Source organism: Anser brachyrhynchus (genome assembly GCF_964034855.1).
Source record: "Anser brachyrhynchus genome assembly, chromosome: 3".
Taxonomy (NCBI): Eukaryota; Metazoa; Chordata; class Aves; order Anseriformes; family Anatidae; genus Anser; species Anser brachyrhynchus.
In genome coordinates this window covers 80,755,843-80,781,178 of record NC_137696.1, presented here as the reverse complement: position 1 = coordinate 80,781,178, position 25,336 = coordinate 80,755,843, and the positions used below count along the sequence as shown (strand labels likewise).

Sequence of the window (25,336 nt, the reverse complement as noted above, 5' to 3'; positions counted from 1 at the left end):
CTGACTTGTATTTGCAATACAAATAGCAAAATTCATTGATTCCTTTATGGTATTTTATATTATGTATTTCAGATATGAAATGATTTATTTCATATCTTTTCCTTTTTTTTTTTGTTTTACTTAATCAAATTAGATTTACAAAATACTTAAACAATGCTTATTTCATGCCTTAAAGGTAAAGAATTATATAAGTGATTCAATATTAATATTAAGTTAGAGGCTCAGTCCAGCCACGGATTTTTCTGGAAAGCCAGTTCAAGTAAATGCTTTTTTCACTTTTTTTTTTTTTTTTTTTTTTTAAGGCACTGATAACTGAGTCTCCCATTACTATTCTTTGATTCCCACAGCTCCAAAAAATTCTGTCTTTATAAATGTAATCGGTTCTTATTTTTCATTTCAGTTGTGTGTGTTTGTACAAGCAGTACACATAAACCTGTAGCTTAAAGATTTTTTTGCACAGTGATTCCATCTCCCCACTGTGGCAAAAAGTGCTGAACACTTACTAATTTCTTTCTGTGCATTGGTTTCATCTTTCTCCCCTGGTTTTCATTAGGTTCTGAGCTCATGCCCAAAGCCCTCTCCACCAGGATAGTGGGAGGCATTTGGTGGTTTTTCACACTTATCATCATTTCCTCGTACACTGCTAACCTAGCCGCCTTTCTGACAGTGGAACGTATGGAATCCCCTATTGATTCTGCTGATGATTTGGCCAAGCAGACAAAGATAGAGTATGGGGCAGTTGAAGATGGAGCAACCATGACTTTCTTTAAGGTAAGCTTTATATTCTGTTTGAAAAGATCCTATATCCTGATTGTGGGGGAAAAGTCTCTGCATCTTGCTGAGGTGTAGCAAAGGATACTATTGTCCCACTTTCAAAAGCAACTGAAAATCACTTTTCTGAGGATTTCCTGAGATAGCAAATGAAGCAAATGCAAAATCTCTCATGGGCAATAGCAGGCAAGTTCTCTGATGATTTTTGCGTAAAGAACTGAATGTACGGTAACAGAGTAGGTGAAGAAACATGAACACTTTGCTTTGACAGATCTAATTCCGTGTACAAGAATGAGTTTTGCTGAAGTAGGTGTTACAGTATCAATTCAGTAGCATTATACTTAATGTTAATCTTTGCTCAAGCAACTGGGCTTTTGTAAGAATATTACTGGCTGTACAGAGAAAATCTTTTGGACTTATTTTTGAGAAATTTTAAAATTTAATTTGTTCATAAAAAAGATCAGATTCTTCCAGTTTTTCTGTTCATTTTAGTCTATTACTAAGGTCATTCCATCTGAAATAAAGTGAAATATGCTGCTGGATTAGAAAGAAATGTTTCTTTTCTGGCTTCATCAAGAATTTAAGTCAGCTCAAATTAATAAGAAGTATGCAGGAGGGGAGAATGGGTGGTTTGTTCTATAACTCTTCATGTTTGATAGCACAGGCATATCCTGAATCATCCAGAGAGGTGTTTCAAGTTTGTCTTAAGGTCTTTTGAAGACTTTTAGCTGATATATTCTGTTTTTATGAGTTACTATACTGTCACCTAAAGATTTGAGCAGACCATTAAACTGGCATTTGAAACTAGACAAAGTGAGGTCCAAGGGAAAAGTGTAAGCTGGCCCAGAAATCAATGAATGTATATGCACTTCCCCTCATTAGATTCAGAGATGTTTGTTCATTTTTTCACATACTTGTTCAGTGGCTAAATAGTCACTATTCATTCTTATGATCCTACAGCCAATCCAAATATACACATAGTTTTATTTATTTATTTTTTTAAAAATAATTATAGGGCTTTAAGCTTCTGCTTGGAAATAAAATTGATTAAACTTCAGTACTTTAGAATGCCTTGGAAACATTCGGAGTATTCTCCAGAATTCTTCTTAGAAAGGGAGCTGAGGAAGTTAAGAGAAGTAACTAATCAATTAGAGGTGTCTTGATGTCAGGAAACATTTAAAGCAATTAAATGAAATCGCTTCTTTCTTATCTAAACTTTTGAAAGAAGGTTTAAAGACTGACATTTTTAAAAGAATGGAAATTATTTAAGTCTGAGGACATAAAGGGATGACATAATGTATGAATTGAATTACCAGAAAACACTATGGGGCTTTATTTTCATTCTTGTCAAGCAGAAGACGTTGAACTTGTTCTGTTTCAGACTGAAATTGTGGATTCTAAAATATTAAGAAGCAATTTTAACTTAGCAGCGTCTTTTCCTGTAGTTGCCAGAAGCAACTTCTTAACTCATAGTCTTCCTCTTCCCCACCCCCCCTTTAATTTTCTGCCTTATTCTCTCGTTTTCCTTTTGTATGTGTGTGTATAATCTGTTTTTAGTATACAGAGACTATTTCTCTTTCTTAGGATGTTTTTCCCCTCTGCAAATTAATATGCTGCTCCCTTTTCTGCACATTTCTTTCTTATTGTTCTCTTCCTGTTTCTGTTTCTGTTTATTTAGATAAATTTTGTGTTTTTCTACTATATTGTACTCAAGAACTAGAGAGAATCATAGAATCATAGAATATCCCGAGTTGGAAGGGACCCATAAGGATCATCAAGTCCAACTCCTGGCACCGCACAGGTCTACCCAAAATTTTAGACCACGTGACTAAGTGCACAAAATTCAGACAGGCTTGGTGCAGTGACTACTTCCCTGGGGAGCCTGTTCCAGTGTACAACCACCCTCTCGGTGAAGAACCTCTTCCTGATGTCCAGCCTAAACTTCCCCTGCCTCAGCTTAACACCGTTCCCATGGGTCCTATCACTGGTGATTACGGAGAATAGGTCACCTGCCTCTCCATTCCCTCTCGCGAGGAAGTTGTAGACTGCGATGAGGTCCCCCCTTAGCCTCCTCTTCTAAGTTTCTTCTTCTTCTTCTTCTAAGTTTTTCTTCTAAGTAAGTTTTGGTGACAGTTTTCCTTCTGTCACCATAGATTCTGAACTCAACCACTTCATGGTCACTATGACTGAGATGGCCGCCAATTGCCACATCTCCCACAAGACCCTCTCTGTTCTCCAGCAACAGATCTAGGAGGGCACCTTCCCTAGTTGGCTCTCTTAGCACCTGCACCAAGAAGTTATCATCTAGGTGCTTTATGAACCTCCTGGACTTGCTCGTGTCAGCCGTGTGGTGATCCCAGTTGACGTCTGGCATGTTGAAATCCCCCATTAGGACAAGGGGAGTTGATCTTGAGGTCTCTCTTAGTTCTGCAAAGAATAATTCGTCGGCGTTGTCGTCCTGGCCAGGTGGTCTGTAACAGACTCCCACAGTGACATCCCCTTTATTCGTTCGTCCCTTAATCCTTACCCAGAGGCTCTCAACTTTGCCATCGCCAACTTGAAGTTCCACACTGTCCACCCCATGCTTCACATACATTGCCACCCCGCCACCTCGCCAACCCTGCCTGTCCATCTTGAAGAGCCTGTAACCATCTATTGCAACACACCAACCACAGGACTCATCCCACCAGGTTTTGCTTATGCCGATGATGTCATAGCTGTGGGACTGGGCCAAGACTTCCAGCTCATCCATTTTATTCCTCATACTGTGTGCGTTTGTGTAAAAGCACTTCAAATGCGCCTCCCTACATGCAGCACCTTGTGTAGCCGACCGAAGGGCCTCACTAGCACACAGTCCCTCTGATTCTAGCACACCATCCCTTAGCTCATCACCGGCATGCCCAGTTTTATCCCCTTCCCCCTTCGACTCTAGTTTAAAGCCCTATCTATCAGCCCTGCGAACTCCTGAGCAAAAATCCTCACCCCTCTCTGAGAGAGGTGCATCCCATCTGGTGCCAGCAGGCCCGGTGTCACGTAGACCTTCCTGTGATTGAAAAACCCGAAATTCTGCCAGTTTCACCAGTCCCGAAGCCACGTGTTAATGTGACGAGTCTGCTTGTCAGCTTCGATCCCTCCTATTGGAAGGACAGAGGCAAACACAACCTGTGCCCCTGATCCTTTAAGTAGTCGCCCCAAAGCCCTAAAGTCCCTTTTGATCGCTCTTGGACTTCTCGTTGCTACCTTGTCATTACCAGCCTGAAAGACCACTAGCGGGTAGTAGTCAGTGGGCCGTACCAGGCGCTTGACTTTCTTAGCGAAGTCTCTCACCCAAGCCCCAGGGAGGCAACAGACTTCCCTGTGGGTTGGGTCCGGTCGGCATATTGGGCCCTCTGTCCCTTTCGAAAGGGAGTCCCCCATGACAATAACCCTTCTTTCGACAGTTGATGTAGCAATGCGGGGGGTAGGTTGCCTTGCCTTAGGCATCCTCTCCAACTGGGATGGGCTTTTGTCTACTTCGTTGTTCTGACTGTCGCGTTCTAGGATTTACTTCTAACAGAATAGGAATTGCACATCTTGCATAGACCTTTGTTTTAGTGACGTGTTTGAAATACCCTAGGCTTACAACAGAGTTACAGTGTCAGATCACATAATTTGGTGTTGGTTTTAGTATATCACCAAATTATTCTACTTCACTATGAATAAAACAGAGAGGTCAGAACAAAACATAGGATTTTTGTATTCTCCTGATAAATTTTAGGTCAAATTAAGATTTATTCTGCTGAACAAACATATTTTCTGGGCTTTATATGTGATCAAGTTGTGTTTAGTGTTTTGTGACATGAAAATGCACTGATACTTAAATACTTCTGTTCCAGATAGCAAACAAATGATTCCAAATATTTTTCCAGTTAATTTACTATCTTAACTAAGAAGTATGTAATTTAATGAGTATTATTTTGTACCTAGTAAAATGGATCCAAACATAAGCATTAGGAATAGGCACAACTGTTCTTGTAGTGAAGCCAATAAGTGAAAATCATACTCAAAAGAGAAGTAAACTGTACAATCTAATTTCATTCAGTGTCTGAAGCAACTTCCAGTTCAAAATTAAAGTATGCTTTATGTAAATGCTTTTCACTACAGCTAGCTATGTAAGGAATGCAATCTAATTAAATGTATTTTCCACAGAAGATAAAAGAAAATGTTTGCTTACAGTCTATCTGTTCCAGTAAACTTTCTGGTAAAATTCGGTATTTTTAATTAATGAGGCTGAGATATCAGGAATCAAAATATTATAGGACTGGTCCACATACTCTATCTGTATTTGTGTGTTCGCAAAGTAAATTTATCTTTTGTATATGCAAATTACTTCAGGAATATAATTTCCTTACTTGAGGAAAATGAAAATGCAAGAAAATATTTTCAAAGAAGACTGGAAGTGGAATTGCCTTAAAAGTTACTACTACCAGAGTTCACCAGCTCATAGATACTACTGTTAAATTATAATATAAAAAGCACTTAAGAACAGGCACCTGATCAAAGAAGACAAAAAAAAGTATCAGAAAAATGTCTTAATGTACAGAAGTTACACTGGAGGTAGATAGTGAAGAAAAGACACAAGGTGCTTGATTTTTTCTGCACTGAGTATAAAAACTAGGATAAGTATGTTTTAAACCGCTTTTGGAATACTTCTGCTTTATCAATAAGCTGAATGTGAATTTTAAATAGTATATATTAGATTCTTTGTTATATGAACAAGTGAATCAAGTAGGAAGCAACACTGCCTTTGTATATGTCATTAGGGAACCAATGAAATATCCTGTTCTGGTGACCACACTTCAAAAATATGTTTAAAATTGGGAAGAGTTCATAAAAGGTGAAAGAATGACTGTAGGTCTGGAAGAAAAAGCTTTATAGTTAGAAGATAAAGAAGATCAGTCTGTTTAATCTGCTGAAGAGAAGGTTAAGAGGTGACTTGATGATAGTCTGTATGTGCCTTAATGGGAATGAGACTTTTGACAGTAGATGGCTGTTTAATCTAGCAGAAAAAGGTATAATGAGATCCAGTGTTTCAAAGCTAAGTTAGGCAAATTCAGACCAGAAATAAGGTGCACATTTGTAAGACTGTAAGTAATTAACCACTGGTAGAACTTACCTAGGAGTGGGCTAGATTCATCCATCAGCCATTATGAGCAGAAAGATATAGCATAGCCCAAACACGCTATCCTTATGATTTAGAGTCTACTCAGTGAAATACATAGCCTTCATTAGCTCAGTTTAGACTTTAGTAGTCCCCTCCTACTTTAAAAATCTATGGGAGTATGACTTCTGGAGGGGTTGCACAGAGATGACAAAGGGGATAAATTTATCATCTGTGTGTATGTTTTTCCTTAGCTGCTTTATCTTGTTGTAATGAGAGTGTATTGAGCAAAACAGCAGCATTATGTTGCAACATGAAATGAAGGCACCAGATGGTTTCCTAATGTTAAATTAAATTATCATATCTTGGTAATAGTTATTAGTTCCAATCACAGTGAGGCTCAGTAGCTGCCCATGAGACTGACAGTAATTTCCGCATAAATTATCTATATAAAAGTCCTTTGAATTTTTTCTTTAAAAAACTTTGGAACCTGGCCAAAGCTGTGTGATGCTAAAACAGAACATTTTTTTGATGGAGAAGCTAAATGGAAATTAGACAAACAAGCTAACTGCTAAATTAGAACCTGCTAAAGTTAAAATCTTCGAGAGCACCTGGGGTGTAAGAATACAGGTTTGGCCAGGGAGTTTGTGGAGTCTCCCTCCTTGGAGATATTCAAAAGCTGTCTGGACCCAGTCCTGGGCAAGCAGCTCTAGGTGTCCCCGCTTGAGCAGGGTTGATAGACTAGATGACATCCACAGGTCCCTTCTAACCTGAACCACTCTGTCGTTCTTTAATGCTGTTACCATTGTGAATGAAACTGTTATATGACTGGCAGATCTTGGTGGGCTATTTCACTGGGAACAATAAAATGACCTTAGTGTTATCCAAGAATTGTAAGGAAATAAATGTGGAAAGAAATGTGAAAATAGATTCTAAGCCATCTCTGAGTTAAGCATGTTGTTTCCTCTCCTGATACATGTTTTGATGTTTCTCAAATCACTGAGTTTTCTTAGTTACAAATTTCCCTTCTCTTCTATTGGCTAGTTCTACTGGTGTCAGGGCTTTCCTGAATGCTTACAGCATGAAAATGATAATGAAAATGAGTCTTGACTGTTCTAGTGTTGCTCCCAGAATTCTGAATGGAAATTAAGAATGACTACTGATGGTTTTCCGGTTTCAGAAGCCTATCTTCCTTATTCTTTGGAATAAAATAAAAAGCTTTTATTATTTTAATGAAATGTACTTATCTCAGTAGCTGTTCTTGGATAAAAAAGCTCAGATTTTTCATTGCCTCTTTCTTCTGTGGTCTCTCAGTCTCTGTTTCTCAAAAAACAAAACAAAACAAAACAACAAAAAAAAACAAAAACAAAACCGAAAGTGTCTGTTTTCTTTCTGACTGACAGTTCTGAAAGTGAGAAGAAAAACATTAATTCTGCACTGCTTCTATTTGTAGCTCAGCTCTCCATCCTCATACACAAAGGGAATACTACAACACATATTTATAGCAGTCTACAATTTTATTATTATTTTTGTTTGGGAACTTGCTGTGTATATTCATTTTTCTAATTTTTTCTTATGTTTTTTCTTATCTGTAGCTTTCAATGTCAGATTTTTTTTTCTTTCTATGTTTTTGTACAGTACCATGCACAATAGAACTTTTTTCAGCTAGGATTACTCAGCCTTTGCATGCCAAATGGTTAAAAAAAATATTTTTTCTTTCTCTAATAGCAGTAGGTTAGTGTCATTACTTCTGTATCATGAATTAAAGGTGTTTTCAGCTCTCTGTGAGACTCATATATTTTATATCCTTGCTTTGCTGATAAGGAAGCTGAAGCACTGAAAGGGAATGCATCTTTTTCAAGATCACCTAGTGAAAGACAGATAGGGAACTAATTCAGGAAAGCTGACTCACATACCTTAGAATTATCTGATAGAATATTCTTTTTGTCATTTATATTTGCCAGTTTCTTTCCTTTTCTTCTTCAGGACCCAAAAGCTCTGCTTTTCTATAGTGTCCTTTTTTCTTCCTGCAATACGTTTTCTCCATAAAAGTCCATGCTGCTGACCCTTGTCAGTTTTTTTCCCCTTTTTGCCTTAGCCATTTTTTTTACCATTTTGGGGTGACAACAATTCAGTGCTTAGTGCCTAGCTTAATTTTTCAAATTCTCAGTCTATTGTTAAACGGCAGGAAGCTCTGACATTTGCAATCATTACAAAATCCCCAAAATAGACTCTCTAGGCTGGAAGAAGGGGTTTTAGGGGAATTTTCTTATTGCTTACAACTGGAGTACAAGTGACAGATTGCCTGACATAAATAAAAGAATAGCAGCAAAAATAAAGGTATGAATGCCATTCATATGTCATGAGTGACACTGGCAGGGGCATGCATGAAGCCAATAGAGCCTAAGAGGGTTTTTCAGACCTGAGTTTGAACATTGTAATAGGCAAATGTTATTCCTCTGTTTAACAAATAAACATGCATTTGTAGGCACATCAGCATATACAGACATAGAATCTTTAGCTGAGTAGTACAAATAATACATTATGAAGTTTAGCAATACATGTCAATCATTTGGTGGAATTGCTGCAAGTCAAAGATGAAAGAAACACCGCTTCTGAGCTTTTCAAATATCCATTCACTGACGCTGACTAACGGAAAAAAAAAAAAACCTTTTGAGCCCTAGCCCCCATGTGTTGATCTGGACAATGTGTAAAAAATAATTGTAGCAGATACAAGAGATACTTGTTCAGTTTACTTTAAAATGATTTCCCTTTATAGAAAAGTCACATTTTAATGTAACACAGACTTGTTCTTGTGCATAAAAACATGTGGCACTGATGACTAGAATGGAATGGAATGAATATAAATGCCATGTCGCTTTTTTTTTTTTTTAATTCTTTTTTTTTTTTTTTTTCTTTTGCATCATCATCATACTTTGGACTTATCTACTAGGAACACGTACAGCTGAAATGCGTTATTTCCCTTTTCTCTTTATTATTCCCTCTTTGTAGGAACACCTGTTTGGTTAACCACTACTTCTCTGAATGTGCAAAAAAGCAGACACAGGTGAAAACCTATAAAGCAAGGTCTGTGGTCACTCCATACACTTAAGGGAATTGAATATGCAATTACAGTCTGTGAGAATGAGACACTGGCCATGAGAATGAGGCTTTGTCCAGAGACCTCAAAACACCTGTGTCTCACTGAATTCTATTCATTTCTTCATAAGATCAAGGGAGCTAGGTAGAGTTAGGTAGGTTAGGTGATGCATTGACATGGGCTATAACAAGAGCAGCAGTGCATTTGAATTCTAAATTTAAATTGAGTATCAGATAAATTTGGTACCGTTAAGTTATTTGAGGTGAATGGTCTGTCATTTGCATCTTGGAATAGAAAGCAGAAGTAATTCACATAAAGGGACTCATTCCAACAAAACTCTCTAGGTACTGGGACAAAGTTTACTGAAATGGTTTTATGCTGTCTTGACCCTTTTCCCTTCTGTGGGGTTGTCAGAGCTATTAGTGTTCCTGCAGTAAATAAGAGCATATGTTTGGCTGCCTGTTGCCTCTCAGGGCTGAGGCAAAAGAAATCCACTGCCTCCCACCCTTGCCTTTGTCCATGTCCTTGCCTTTTGCCTTCCGTTTCCCCTTTTCACGTTCCTCATTACCTTTACCTTTTTGCTCTTTTCCAACTGTATAGGCTGAAAAAGATTAACATAGGGTTTAACCAAGTTTTCATTTCTATAAAGCATTACGTCCTATATCCAGACAGTAAGCACCCTTAATAAGCTGCTGGATAACATGCAGTATTCGTGAATAATTATCACAAAATCACAGAATCACAGAATTGTAGGGGTTGGAAGGGACCTCAAGAGATCATCGGGTCCACCTCCCCTGCAGGTTCCCTAGAGATAATTATGCTCCAAAATCACAAGATACATACTTATAACTTACACTTGTCTCCAGGAGCTACAGGTCTTAAAATTCAGTGAAACACATACAAAGGCTTTTCAGGGTCCTCTCAAAGAAATATACATAATTTTGAAGTGAAGACAAGATTAGTCATTTACAGTAATTACAATATTAAATTAAATACTTAACATATGAATTGGGTCCCCACTAGCTATTTTTAAAAAGAAGTTGAAAAGAAACATCAAAAATAAAATAAAAGTTGGCATTAGGAAAAGTCTCCTTTGTCTGTGGGTCATCTGAGTTAGTATTTCCTACAGTTCACCATCTGTTTCTGCATTTCCCCAAAATATTCATAGGGGAAAATTGTTTATGCTGATCTCTGCATAGAACTCTCAAGTGGGCTAAACTATATAACCTATAGTCCCATCTGTCTTTTCTATTCCATAAGTATTTTTCATTTTGAATCTAATGAAGAGCTAAAATGAACATACAAACAAGAAGCTGACATTTGTATCATTTTTCAAAATTGTGTCCCACAATAATGCGCATTAATTAGTGCACATACACTAATTATCCATGCTGTAGACATATCATGGAGTTTATCTGACTAATGCCAATCTTTCTCTGTGTAAGGTATGTTGGTATGTTAAAATATAGCAAGATCTAATTGCCACTTGGATAGAAACATAGGCTACAAGAAATCAGAGCCCAGAGGGAAAAAACAACATTAATCAACTGTACCTGAGCCCTTAGAAAGTCAAGCATGATAATAAATATTATTCAGAGGACATTTTGAGTCCTAAATTGTTTTAGGACTTATTATCAGCAAAAGTCAAAAAAATCTACAACATATACTTGATTCAGAGAAATGTTATGATCTTGGTACTTAAAACTTTTGCATTTAAGAGAAACCATTCCATCTTCTATTTTGGAAAATATATATTGATGCCACTAAATACAAGAAAAGTAGGGTCTTTTCCTTTTGAAGTCAGATGGAGTTTAACCTGTCCTCATCACTGCAAATTACTTCTGTTCATGCATCTCAATAGTTTTCTCACTGTTGATTCAGCATCAATTTATGACACTCTATGAGTAGTCAAAATCTTTTCCTCTCATCAGCCTCAAACTCTGTTGGTGATACACATAATAGGGTGGTGGTAAGAGTCAGTCCAGCTTTCAGATCCAAGCGAAAATGCATATTTTTGTCATTGTTGCAGGTTTAGTTTTCATTTTTGAAGAAAGCTGCTCTGCCTCCTGGAGTGTTAGATCTGATGCAAGGGGAGCAGAGAGTGTCTCTTTCTGTGGCAGGGTGATCTTATAGCAAGCACCCTCTTAGACACAAAAGCTAGGGAGCCTTGGGGAAGTGAGTTCTGTTGCCTAGATATTTGGAGGTGTGAGGATGAGAAAATCAACAGCAATGTAATTGCTGTTACTTCCAGAACGTAAGTTGTCTCTATGTACTGTTGTAGGTTTGGTGTTAAGTGGTAAGCCATTTTGTTTCTTTCCACTTACCTGATACACTTCACTCTCTGGCCTCACCTGGGCCTGTAATGCAACTGCTGACCAGATCAGTTGAAAGAGAATGGCTCAACACTGGGTTCCGATCATAGGTTTGGTTGCAAGGCTTCTTCCTTCTCAGAAGTGCGTAACCTAATTTCTACCTAGCCTCTTTCTTTCTGTCTCCTGTTGCTTTCCCTTAGGAGGTAGGGCAAGTACCCTTTCAATTTCTTATCTGTTTTAGCTTTATTCTTGTTATGACTTCCTTAGATCCTGAGCAAGGTGAGAAAAGGAGCAGAACTAGATCATAAAGAATCCTTCAACTCCAAACAGGATTCTCTTTGAAAAATAGATTTCAGAGTTAGGGTTTGTTTAGGAAATTGAGAATACATCTGAAAACACTTTTAACTGTCTGAGTCTTCCTCTTCAAAGCAAATAGATCTACCACCAAGTAGCCATTAAAGTTTGCAGATTTTATCTATGACTCATCCTAGGAATGTTATTCAGAAACCATTCACCAGAGTGAACTGTCTCTCGGTTTAGCCAGTCTTGTGTGAGATCCTGCCATATGAGCAACCTTCAGTGTTGAGTTATTTCCTGCCTGCTGAAGCAGCCTGAAAGCCTCTATTCATTAGCAGAGGTGAACTCTTGGTTCCGCCTTGTCAGTTTATATATGATACTACTGAGGCACTGTCCAACTGCATTAGCATTGCTTTGTGTATGAGAAATATTTACAGTGCCAGAATTGCCCTGGACACCACCTAGAGTCCTATTAAACTAATGAATTTCTTCTCCAGAGTTTTTCACTGCTTTGAACAGAATGCTTGTCGAAATCAGTTAATCTATCCTTTTTGCAGTGGACCTATGGTAATAATTAAATAAGCTGTATTTGATATGGATGCCTTTTAAGCATTTTTTTTTAATTCATGCATTAAATCAACTTGTATTTAAAGTATTCAAGGTCCTTAATCTACACAATATAGAACGGGGATTTTCACAAAACATATACAAAGCCATGCTTTATGATCAGGGTAACCTACTTATCTGTCCATGAACACTTTGGACCAAAGATAAACAGTAATATATATCCTAACACTTTTTAATTTCTTCAGATATAGTATATGATCTTTTAATTTACTCACCATTTTCTTGTATAGGGAATTATGTGTTTTGTTTGTTTGTTTGTTTGTTTTTCTTCCCTCCCACATCCTACAAGCTGAGACAGTCACTGTTGTGGTTTAACCCATATACACAGCTAAGCCCCACGCAGCCACTCAGTTGCTCTCCCCACAGTAGGACAGGGGTAAGAATCAGAAATTTAAAGGTGCAAGAACTCATGGGATGAGGTAAAGACAGTTTAATAGGTACAGCACAAGCTGCATGCACAAGCAAAACAAAACAAGGAATTCATTTGTTACTTCCCATCGGCAGGCAGATGTTCAGCCACTTCCAGGAAAGCAGATCATCATGCATAATGGTTACTTGGGGAGACAAATGGCATCACTCCAAACATCTACCCATACTCCTTTCCCCAGCTTTTATTGCTGAGCATGATGCCATATGATATGGAATACCCCTTTGGTCAGCCTGGGTCAGCTGTCCAGGCTGTGTCCCTTCTTGTGCACACCCAGCCTCCTCACTGGTGGGGCAGGATGAGAAGCAGAAAAGGCCTTGACTTTGTGTAACCTCTGCTCAGCAGCAACCAGACATCAGTGTATTATCAACAGTATTACAAAGCACCATATGAGCTACTATGAAGAAGATTAACTGTCCCAGCCACAAAAGCACAACAGTCCTCATAATAATGGTGATGATCATAAATAATATACATATGTATATATATATTATGCAGAATTTGACTTATGTTCTCAGAGTAGGTGTTTTGTTTTGTTTGTTTATTTGTTTGTTTGGTTGGTTGGTTGGTTTGGTTTGATTTGGTTTTGATACAGGAGACATTTACCTTCTTTGACTTACCAGGAATCTTCCAAAATTCTTAAGATACCTCTGTATGACGTGTCTGATTGAAGCTTCATGTATTCTTTAATATATCTCCACTTTCTCAGAAAGAAAGATGCATGCCTACATGAACTTTCTTTAAGGAAAGAAGACTAGAACCGAACATTTTATGGGATTTATTGGGAAGGTTGTCCAGTTCTTTTGCTTTCTTTGGCAAAGAAGCTCTGAGTATAGTTGCTTTGATGCTTGAACTTCTAATTTAGCTTAGCCAAGTACTTACCATTCAAGTGTATTTTAACTCAGGTTGAATTGCTGAGGAATTTACCTGGACTGAACAAAAACAACAGTTTGTTTTTTTAATTTATTTTATGGCAACATCTAGTATTTCTGATGCAGCTTTTGTTCCTCAAAGTGCAGAGGCACTAAGTATAGTTCATTGTAAATGTGGAATACAGTAATGGTATTCTAGGCTACCCGTAAAACTGGATGTTTGTAGAAGCACTGAAATTGCAGTTACAACCACCTCTTGTAGTTAGAGCTGCTTCATACAAGAAATTTTTACTCTAAAATTAAGGAGTTTTTTTTTTTTTTTAAATCTTGTTCATAATGAAGACAATTTGATACTGTCAGTGACTGTCTTTTAAAATCAGATGATCAAAACTGAAAGGGGCAGTTGAAGAGAAACTATAAAAATGGAAAACAGACTTAGGAATATACAGTTTTGGAAACATTTAGAGTAGGTTTCTCATCTCTCCAAAATGTAGATACCTGCCCTCCTTTCAGTTAGTCATCTAGTCTTCTTTTATTGGCATTGGGAAGAAACAAAAAGGCACCACAAAACTTCAAATCTACCTTGAGTAACTGTCCTAGAAGGACAGCATCCTCCAGAATTCAAGAGCTTTTCCCACTGACAACAGAGAAACCTTGATTAATACCTTGGTCTGGATGCTTAATAGCTGCAAGTACATCAGATGAGTCTTGTAAAATTTCTGGTCACTGCTTAATAACTAGACAATTTTCATATATGTATAAACTGCAACATAACTGTAGGGAGAGGCTGTGATAAAAATTATGTATGTAAATTAATTATTTTTATAGGAAATAGTATAAGTGCTTCTAATCTCATGGCTACCTGCCGTAGATAGTACTGTGGGGAATATTAGTCTTATTTTAGATGATTGGTGGAAAGGCTGTGAAGAGTTCCTTTTCTTGCATTTTGGCACTAAAATGGACACACACACACACACACACAAAGAGAGAGACAAATCTCTTTTAAATTGAAAAAAAAGTTCACATTTTGGCTTACAGTCTGAGTTGGATTATGGCCAAAATTCTAGTCTATGTTTTTAAATGTTGTGTATAGAAAGACTGAACTGGTCACTTCCAGGAAAAATCAGTGTTGCTAAAAGTAAGCCAGTGATTGTAAAAGCTTGTCCAAAACAAAAGTAAAAATAACAACAAATATAATTCACCATTTTGCTTTCCTCATGTGACTCCATATGTTTAATCATATTAGAGGTTAAAAACATTTATCTTCCACCAACAGGGCAGATGTTTCAGTGTCGTCTGCTGTATAGCTTGTCATTTTTTAATTTTATTTTTTTGACATGAGTCCAAAGATTTTTTTATTATTATTATTAAATTAGGGTAACAGATGCAGGCTTTTGATGCATACACCACTAATGTATTTCCATTGTTTGCATATTTTCTTGGAAGAATGTGGTAAACTTGACATTTTTAGATGCCAGAATTTTCATGGAAATATTAAATTGAAGTATACAGTTCAGCAAATCAGTCAACTGAGCTATTAAAGCTGAGGAGGTGTTAATAAAGAAATATTGACAAATCTGAGGATACATTCAGATTACCATTTCTAAAACCACTTCAGGCTCCAAACATTTTTATGTTGTCATCCTCTAATAAAGAATGTGGATTTCCAAAATTGTGATATGATTTAAGTTACAACTGTTATTAAAGCTTGAAAAACATTTAGAGGAAAGGGACTGTTGCTTAAGGATTTGTTTTTCATTTATTAAAAAAGGACAGCAAGAATAAGCAATCAAAAGAATTGGCATACTAAATTTTTAGAACATGTAATCGCCTTTGAATCTGAAGATGACAACACTGCAGTTATTGATTTCTGTTTCTTTAGTTCTATAATCAAGTTCTAATCGCATATGTTTGGCTTTCTGCATGCGTATGGGAGACTAGTAAACTGACAAAGCAAAACTAATAACCTTGCTTATAGAAAAATGTTAATGTTGCCCACATCTAGAACAAACTATACTCTCTAACAGAATCTGAATTATTCATTCTCTTCTGCAAATTTTATTTTTCTGTACTTTTGGGTTTATCAGTTAAAAGGCAAGAGGGAAAATGGTTAAAACTGTTTTAGAAATTGTTCTAGAAAAATCATAATTTTTGACCCAACATTTTGAAGTTTAGAGACTAAAATAAAATGTATAAATAGGCTTTTATTAGACAGCAAGGGAAAATATGTACAAAAATCTTTCTTTATACAGTGTTTCAAGTATATTGTTCCATATCCATTATATTTCTCCGTCCTGTACTTTTACAGTTTAAGACTATATTTGCAGTAGTAAATAAAACAGATTAGGAGCATTTTAAATGCAAAGTCAAAGGACTCTTTTCCTCCAAAATTGGGTGATCATGCACAAACACCATTAGGAACAGCCCTGGCATATACCTGACCTCTCCTGAGCTATGGTCCAAATTGTCTTTGGGTGGAGGCCAGGTATCCTCTGGGAGGTGATTCCTTAGGACAGGCCAAAACATTCCAAGCCCCATGCTAACATGTGTTACACAGAGTTATGGTCCTGTATCCTGTCTCTGTTTTATTAACAGTACCAGAGGGATCATATTCTCGATTTGGATATAACTTGGTGAGAATCTTCAGCCCTTTTGCTGAAATGTTGCAAATAGAATCCGGTTCTGCTCCTTAGTGGAAAAGCTGGTTGAAAAGACAAATACTTTTTTTCATTCTGACCTACTCTTAAATTACATTTATTTTCTTTTTTTAGGTATAGTGGTTTGACAATGCAAATGAGTTGTGGGAGCAACCTGTTGAACTATTTATATAACCTGAAAATCTTCAGATGGAACTAAATCCTCATGGCTAAATACTTTTTTCATTAATATGTTCCAATTGATTTCAGTAGGAATTAGGTGTTTAACTGCCTTTGTGAATCTGTGTTTAAAGGCATACAAAAAAAAAAAAAAGAGCTAATTCCAAATAAGACTATATAAAGAACAAAATGTGGCTATTAAAGCAAAGTTAAAAGAATCTGAAGTTTCACCTAGAAAAAATAAACAAATATGTATAATATCAGTTAAATGTTACACAGCCAGAGGCTTGGACTAGAGGAAAGATGCAAATGCAAATAAAACACCAGTGGCATGTGCCATGGCATACTTTCATTCTGTCTGAAACCAAAGTATTATATTTGATCTTTAATTTAAACATGCAGTTCTTTTCCTTTTGTCATGCTGGTGATTCCCACGGAATTATAAATGAGGTCTATTAGATAATTGCTATCATTTATCATTTTAGTTTCAAATGAAAATTTTCACTAGTGTAATACGGGTCAAGAAGAAATTATTTCATTTTACTTGAAAAAACAATCTTTGATGTCTTTGCATTCAGTGACAGCAAAAAAAAGCATATTCTTTGTTCTGATATTCTCTAATATGCATTACTGATTTGTAAATATATGTTTGGATCATATTTTGAGTAATGACTAATTTCAAGCTTATTTCCATAGTGAACACCATGTATTTTGAGATGGATTTTTTAAGTGAGACCCTGAATGACTCCTCATTTGCTTAAAAAATTCAAAACCACATCTAGTTTGCATAATTTTACATAGGCAGTGGTTTGGTATAAAAGGAACAAACTCTCTTCTTCTCCACATACACACATACAAATGACTACATGTTTGTTTATATAACTTGCACACAGCCTTTCCCCTGAAGGTATAGGAAGCACATTGCTTTTTTACTGCACTCCTTTTGTTGAAGAGGAAGTGGTGTCATTGAATAGAATTACCTCATCAGACACTCTACAAAAGTGCCAAGTTGTAGCAATCAATAGGGAAATAGCAGATGTGAAGGTTAGTTGGCATCAAAGAATATGAGTGGAAAAGTTTCCTATGGGAAAGAAAGTGCTTCATTACACCTCATCTATACAAAGAATATTGGTTCTATCAAGCTTTCAGAAAATTAGAATATCATGGCTTTCACTTCTGACAGTTTAACAACATTTAAAAAGTTAGATAGATATTCATCAGGGGAATTACACTAAGCGATCAGTATTTTATTAGTTGTAAAATGGAATGTTGCGATTTCTTCTTGCTCTGAATAGAGCAGATGCAGTGGAATGACTCAGACAAAAATTGACTCCCTGGGTGATCACTGTATTATAGATGAGTGTAAATGCTGGTTTTGGAGCATGTTCATAGGAAACAAACAACATGTTATCGTTTCTCTGGAGCATAAATATTTGAGACCAGAATGTTCCTTATTTTGGGGATAGCTTGGATATTTATGTTTGCTTCTTTTTCTGAACAATATATGCAACTTTTCAATGCTTTTCCACACAGAGAACTACTGCTGAAAAACAGTTTTGTTACATCAGTTCAGTGGTTACTCTTTAGAGACATTGTCCTACAGGGAATGGCAAAACGAGGGAGTCAGTAAACAGACTGATGTTAAGCTGGTAAGACAGTGGATAAGAGAGAATATTTGTCTGTATGAGCATTTACAGTTGCTGATAAGTTGAATGCTTCCCGAGCAAGCTATAAAAAGGAGCAGGTGTTAGTGAGGATAGCCTACTTGGAGGAAAATACTCATTGATGAATCACTTATTGTTCATTCACTTTGCAAACTTGTGAGATACTTTCTTATAAACAAGGTTAACTAGAGATTTTGTGTGCTTGAGAATGAACAAGTTTTACTTTGTTTTTGCTTAAAGTAAAGCCCAACCTCTTAATTGTGCATCTTTCTGTAAAAACACCTCTAGTTATAGGGATGAATGCATGTTTCTTATAAAACTTCGAAGCAATTTTCTCACTTCACCAGTCTTTAAATTAAAATACTGATATTGGAAGTTCTGTCCCTGGTCTGCTCTGTTAATACTTAGAGAAAATTATATTTTTTGGGAATGTGGAGGAGGTATCAACATTAATTTTCTAAAATCACTTTTCTCACTAAAGTGCAGCATAGCTTTGAAAACACATTGTCCATGGTTCTTGAGTTTTGTTCATACTAATAATCAAATAAGTGCACTAAAGCATGCACTGAAGATAAGGTTGCACTGACAGGTTAGATATTTAGTACCAGAATGAAATAGATATTTAGTACCAGTATTCTCTTTCTTCTTGCAATGCTGTGTGATGATGTTTACAGGCGAGTTGCTTCTGCCCTTAGTGCTTACCGGATGCGTTTGGTGTGAAGGTGATTTGCCCTTTGGCTTTAAGATTAAGCTGAGACATCACAGTCATAGAGTAGCCCAAGACCAAAGATCTTGTACCTCTATAAACAGCCAAAATTATCATAAAAATCTGTTAAATTGTCTCTTATCTTTTTGCTTCCTTGACATGTTCAAACAACATTTTGTCAAAGCAAGCGCAACAGAGTTAGCAATAAAATTTAGAGCTGTACCTAATATAAAGTTGTTTACAACCTGGACTTTATTAGGCTCTTATTGTAGGCAGTAAATCTGATTAGTAATGGACAAAATAATATTATTATTTACACTGAAAAAGTTAAACGTCATCTTCTTTATCTTGTGAAAAATTGTAAGCACTGGACACTGAAATCTTCAGCCTTTTTATTCTAATGAGTGGACACGTTCAAAACTTTTTTGCCATTCCTATTTTCCAAGACTTTTGCACTTGCTCAGAAGCAATGATACCCCCGTTCAGCCAGCTGTATTGTCTGTGTTCTGAGATACACTAGTATGCTTACTTGTGGGATGACCTGTGAGAGCTCTGACAGCTACTCATCTGGTCTAAAGTCTGTTCCCTTAATAAAGATTGTTTTAGAGTTGTTCCCCCCACCTCTACCCCAATATTTTCAGTGCACTTAAGTATTTTTTATAAAGCATTTTAATTTTAAGAGTGGAAAAATACAGTGTGGAATAGTGGAAAACAGGTAATATGGAGCACATTTTCTAACTGTTTGCATAAATCCCATTATAATGAGCATTTTGAGCTATCATTAAAAAAAAAAAAAAAAAGAATAAAAAAGAAAATCCCCATAGGCCAAGATTAGTTTCAAGATTTGATTATCACTACAGGTTGGTGTCTTGTTTATTAAATATTTCAAATAAGTTAATTAGGCTATATGAACTATATTATTTGTCATTGTAAGTCTCCTGACAATTTTCTGCACTTTAATTTACTACCAAAAGAATAACATTTAAAGACTTAAGTTAAACTGCTTTTTCCCCAGGAACTACATCTTATTGATGCAGTAAAAGATTAGAAAGAACAGAGTTGTTTCAAAGCTCAGCTGCGGAAAATTTAACGTGTGAATGCAACCATGTGTCACAAAGAAGAATGTTTATCAGAAGAAACTGATTCTTTAGTCAGTGTAGGATAACTTTTTATCACAATCCTAAATCTAATAAAACATATTTTTTTTAATAATCCCATGCATTATCAAAGTAATAGTATCAGATGAAAATTCTGCACATTGCTAAAGATATATATATTTTTTTTTTCTGCCTTTTTTTTTTTTGAAGCCATGAACTTTGAATCCCTGTTGCAGGTATATATCAGTGAATTCTGCTAAACGTTCCCAGCTAAATAAATGGGTATTAGATCAGGTTGCTAATTTGCAATTGTAGTCTTCTTCATGCAGTTGCCAAAACCTCTTTGCTCTAGATTTTTACTTAAACTAGAGATCCCTTTTGCCAAAGTGGTTTCTGCTAAATTGGTCAACAGAAAATACATGAAAATTTGCTGCAGGATGTTCACACAAAATATTGATGCAGAAATATACCAAATGAACACAGCAGTGCTGTGACAGGTGCCATCAAACACATTCTGTTAATAAGTTTGGGTTATTATTAAATTCCCCATATTTTGCTGAAGGAAGGAACTAATGGCAACTGGGATTTGGAAGGTCTCATGGTATATATGGATTTTTCTGTAGGTTAGTTTACACTTAGGAGGCAGAGAGTAATGCTAGAATATCTGCTGAACTAGTTTCCCTCCCCTCACTCCTTCCTGGCAATTGTTAAACCATTCCTTTTGGATTTGGTAATGTACAGCTATCTTCTGGTGGTCTTTATAGTCTTGATCTCTCCAGGTCAATTTGCGCTGTTGGGACATTCTGAAAAATGAATTCTTAAATTAGAGTTAATTGTAAGTAATTGTAAATTACCTTAAATTGTACCTATATAGAAAATAGTTTTACTGTACTATCAGAAATAAAATATCAAACACTAATGCCCTTTCTCATGAAAATAAAATCTTGATCTCATCTACTTACAAGACAATTATACTATTCATTCCTGTGGTAATTTCATAGACTTGCAACTCAGATACCAGCCAGCTATTGTGCTAGTGATAATGACTCCTGTTGTCAGTTTGCTTCTTCTTCTTCTTTTTTTTTCATTTTTTTTTTAAGTCCTACATTTGTTTGTCTGCAGTATCCTAAGCACTGCATTAATGTGGTTGTACATTAAAGCAATAGCACAATTCGAATAGTTAAAATCTGTGTGAAATTAGCTACGTGCTGCTGTGTCATAAAAGACACAAAAGTCCTGAGTGGAATCCCTGCCGCTTACATGATGAGATGATAAGCGACAGTACATGCTCTGAAGCATCAGTGAATGTAATTTTCATGTGGTGACAAGACTTTCCCTTTGCAGTAGAATCCCACTTGTTAATGTGATGATTTGGTTGCCATTTTCTGTAATAAACAAAGTTGTTCAGCTTTCAAGTCCAAACATCTCCTCGTCATGAAAAGCTTTTTCCCTGTATGGGCCATCTGGGGCTTTAACAGCTTGCTTCCCTCCAGCTCTTCTGGTTGCTTCCTCAGCTTTGTGTTAATGCAGTGAAGTTTGTACATGCTCAATATCCAAAAAGTATAAAGCTGTTTTATTAAAAGGGATCTTTTATTGAAGATTGCAGAAACAAGCAGTTACACACACACACACAAAAAAAGAAACAAGAAAAAAAAAAAAAAGGAAGTAAACTAGGACTAACATTTAAGTGCTGTGTGGCACTGTGAACCTGTACCTGTTTAATCATCAAATTCATTAAACCTAACTGTGACCAGAAAATATGAAATTTGTATCTTAGTTTTGAAGTTCATAATATTTTGAATCTACTCCATTGAATCTAACTTAAAACATGTATAATTATGTTCAAAGTCTGCTTTCTGTCTTAAAATGCCACAAAACCCAAAGAAAATTGGCTTTAGGAATATCTAAATATTGCAAGTTGGCTAAGAAAAAATAATAATAAAAAAGAATCAAAAACCAAATTAGAAAAAAAATACGTTTTGCCAGACAATAGCTCTTTTATTTGCAAAATTTCACATTGTCTGCCTCCTCCCCTCCCCTCCCCTCCCCTCCCCTCCCCCCCCCCCCCCCTCCCCTCCCCTCTCTCCTTCTCCTTCTTTCTCTTTCTCCTTCTTTCCCTTTCCCTTTCCAGAAAAGTTTATTTCTTGGGAAAAAATACTTTTTCATGCAGACTGCAATTCACAGAAATAGCTGCCTGAAACAAGTTATGATCACTGCTGTAAAGCTTTGAGTCTCATTCTTCCAGGTGTGCTGTTTAAAATTTTATCCCTACTAACCAGATTAAATTACTTGAAGATTACAACTTTCTCAAAAACTTTCTCTGTCAGTGTTATGTATTTATCTTAGCTTTTATTTAAAGACCTGTGAATGTGAACATATGTTAAGTCCCCACTGAAACTTAGTGTTCAAATTAATGGAGGAATTTCCCTACATTTATAAGGTTGCCATAGCTAACTGTTTTGTTTGTTTGTTTGTTTGTTTGTTTGTTTTCTCTCCAAAAGGAAGGAAAAGATTAATGAAAAACAAATATATTTTTAATAATATGAACATTGGGGAAGGAGTTAGATTCTACGTATGGTAGTAAAGACAAGCAATTCAAGCAAAAAAAGAAATATCCCATCTCCTTAATTGATGTGTCTAACATCCTCCTCAGATGCTTCTATTTCCTGGCTGTTTTTATTTACTAATGATATATTTATGATGGCATAGATTTTTGTTTTTTATTTTTTGGTAGACCACAGTGGTTCTTTTGAAATATTTGTGATCTATTATTTAAAGGTAAACATTGCTTCTTACAGTTTTACATTTTAAAGGTTATATGTAGTAGTGAAACAAAATGTATTACATTTCTTTGAAAAGCTATTTTCAGACTTAAATTTACTTATTTATTTGATATTTATTCCTGAAAAAGAAATATAATGACACAATATTAGAATCCAGTTTCTTGAAAAATTCTCTCAAAATCAAGAAGGCTAAGTTGTAGGAGCACACACAAGTTAGAGTGTGCTAGAACACATTTTATGTGTTCTATTTTGTTGTGCTTCTTAAACTGAAAAATGGATAAGCTCAATTATCTTTTCCAGGCAATAAAGAAGAAAATTCTCAGATTCAGTCTTACAGACTTTATTGGATTTCTGCCTATGAAACATTTTTATGGAGGAGTTATTCATATCAAAAGACATTTATAATGTTTGATATGTAAAAATTATTAACAATAGCACTGTTTGTGAAGTTTATTACTCAGATAATTTGACACAAGCAAAAAGCTTATTACTTAACATCTTTATCATTTACTATTTCCTTGTTTTTTGTTAAGTGCATGGCTGTAGTCCCAAAGCTGGGAAAAAAAAAACAAGGAAACCATGAAGAAAATAGGGAGGCCTGTAGCTTGTGTAGTCTTCCTATAGCTTATGTAGTCTTTTAGCTGAGAAAATAAGGAAACAGACAGGTAGCCTTGAGCTAGCAGAAGCAAGGAAGATAAGGGATAAAAGGTAAAAAAACAAGGAGGAATACAGCTTGAAAGTGACCTATAGTAACCTTTTGCTCATTAAGGATCATTAACATATTAAAATTACATACATAAAAATGTTAATGTATGCTAATGTTGGATTTGGTGTTCCCCACCCCCCTGCTGGTCTTCTGTAATGTGCAAACTCAGTAGAGAAAAGTTAGATGAGCTGTCATAGCCAATCAAATGAAGCCAAAGAGATAGTTTTCAGAAGTTTGCTGTGTATAAGTAACAGTGATTCAAGTCTGAGGTGTGCTTGCTTTGTGAAAGATCACCAAGCACCTGACTCTGCAGTTACATATTTCATTATTTAATTAAAAGACTTTCATGTGGATTCCAACTCTGTGCTTATTGGCATGGCACACCAGGCACGAACCTACGGACAACATGGCTACAGGTGGTGAAACAAACTAGTAAAAAAAAGATAAATCTGTCACCTATAAATCACAGTTAGTAGAATTACTACAACAGGTTCTTAATATTGATTCCACCCCAACAGCATGACTTCTCCATCTTAGGATATTATTGTAGAGCTCTAACATCTATGTTTACACCTTTCCATGTGCCTAGCATTGATATTTATCACAGATAGCAGAGAGGTAAGTACTTATTATGTAGCCCTTGTTCAGAACAGTACAATCCCTTTTAAAGTTCAGGTAGGGAGGACACATCTTTGTGGATACTAGGTTTCAGACCTGGGGTGTTTTGTTTTCTATTCCTCAGAAAATTTTTGTTTAAATTAGGTACTGTCAAACTGCATGCCCTGTTTCTTCTTCCATGTATTTCTAATCTCTCTGATCCCTTTGTGTCATTTGCACACAATAATGAGGTTGTTAAATACAACTAGACCTAACCCTGAGCCTTTAGTCACTTATGCTGAGTCTTCTGTCATTAGTGATATGGTCCTTTTGTTTTAAGTTGCTTTATTATGCTTTAAAGCTATTAAAGCCATAGTTTACAGCAATTGTTTGAATTAATTTTATGACATGAATTTTATGAGACATCTATGCATAGCTTGACATGTACTCTCGCTTCCAGATAACTCTCTCATAGCTTAATCTGGTCCCTCCTTTGCTGCCAGACCACAGAATAGCAAGTTGTCATTCTCCTTTGCGTCCTGATTTAGTAGGAATTACCCAAGTTAAATAGCTTATGGCTAGTGACATCCTACATCAGGCCATTCTTTAACACGCGAGTGACTTCATTTCATTCTATTCCTTGGATATGGTTGACAAAATCAAAAATTCATATTGAATCAAGCAAGAACAAAAATTTGCCTTAAGATGAAAAATACAATCAATTTATTCTTATTCTCTGTTTTCTTGGGTGGGGGGTGTGTGCATAAATATCTTTTCAGGCCCAATGACATATTTTCCCACGGGTTAAAATTGAGAAGAATTTTACAGAAGGACAGGTGGAAGTAGAAGGTGGAAAACTTTCTTCTCCCTACTTCTCTTTCTTTTTTACCTTAGCCTGTCTGAAGCCTCTGCAACATTGAAAGTGTATGGACAGAGAATGTGCTCAGGGTCACTAATTCCCCTGTACTATTCCAATTGTGCTGCCTAGTGAAAGTATCTTGTCTTTGCAGTTGAAAGGTCTCTGAATGTGTTTTGTTTGATTGCTTGTCTGTTTTCATTTTGTGTTTTAAGCATATGCAGAAAATAAGCTTCCAACAGAAAATAATTATTTCAGTGGAAAAGTTTGTATATCTCCTGTTAGTTTAATGGTCATTGGTATCAGATTCCTCTGGATGAATTCATCTTGTGTAACTTCAGAGGTCAGAAGCATGTCATCCAACCTGACATAGTCTTTAGTTCACTTCTGTAGTCAGCGTAGGCTTGGGATAGCTCGCAAAATTGTTCTCTGGAGATAATCCCTTATTCTTTCTCTGTTGAATATAATTGAATTCTGTATGAGTAGCTTAGAGCTTAGAATAGATGAGTAACTTCTAAAGAACTAAAGTAAGCAGCATGATTTTCTCCCTAAATGTATTTTTATT

The 25,336-nt window shown here is 36.1% G+C and overlaps 1 protein-coding gene across 8 annotated transcripts in view; it reads left to right on the top strand.

The window, feature by feature from the left end:
* GRIK2 (glutamate ionotropic receptor kainate type subunit 2) overlaps positions 1-25,336 on the top strand; it is a 407,268-nt gene that overhangs the window by 320,082 nt on the left and 61,850 nt on the right. For 7 of the 8 annotated variants that reach the window (XM_080586284.1, XM_080586280.1, XM_080586277.1 and 4 more), the window contains one exon: positions 554-771. In XM_080586284.1, the coding sequence (XP_080442410.1) occupies positions 554-771 (218 nt within the window). Of the gene's footprint in view, positions 772-25,336 lie in introns of those variants that run through there. The other variant, XM_080586286.1, reaches the window with a different exon arrangement.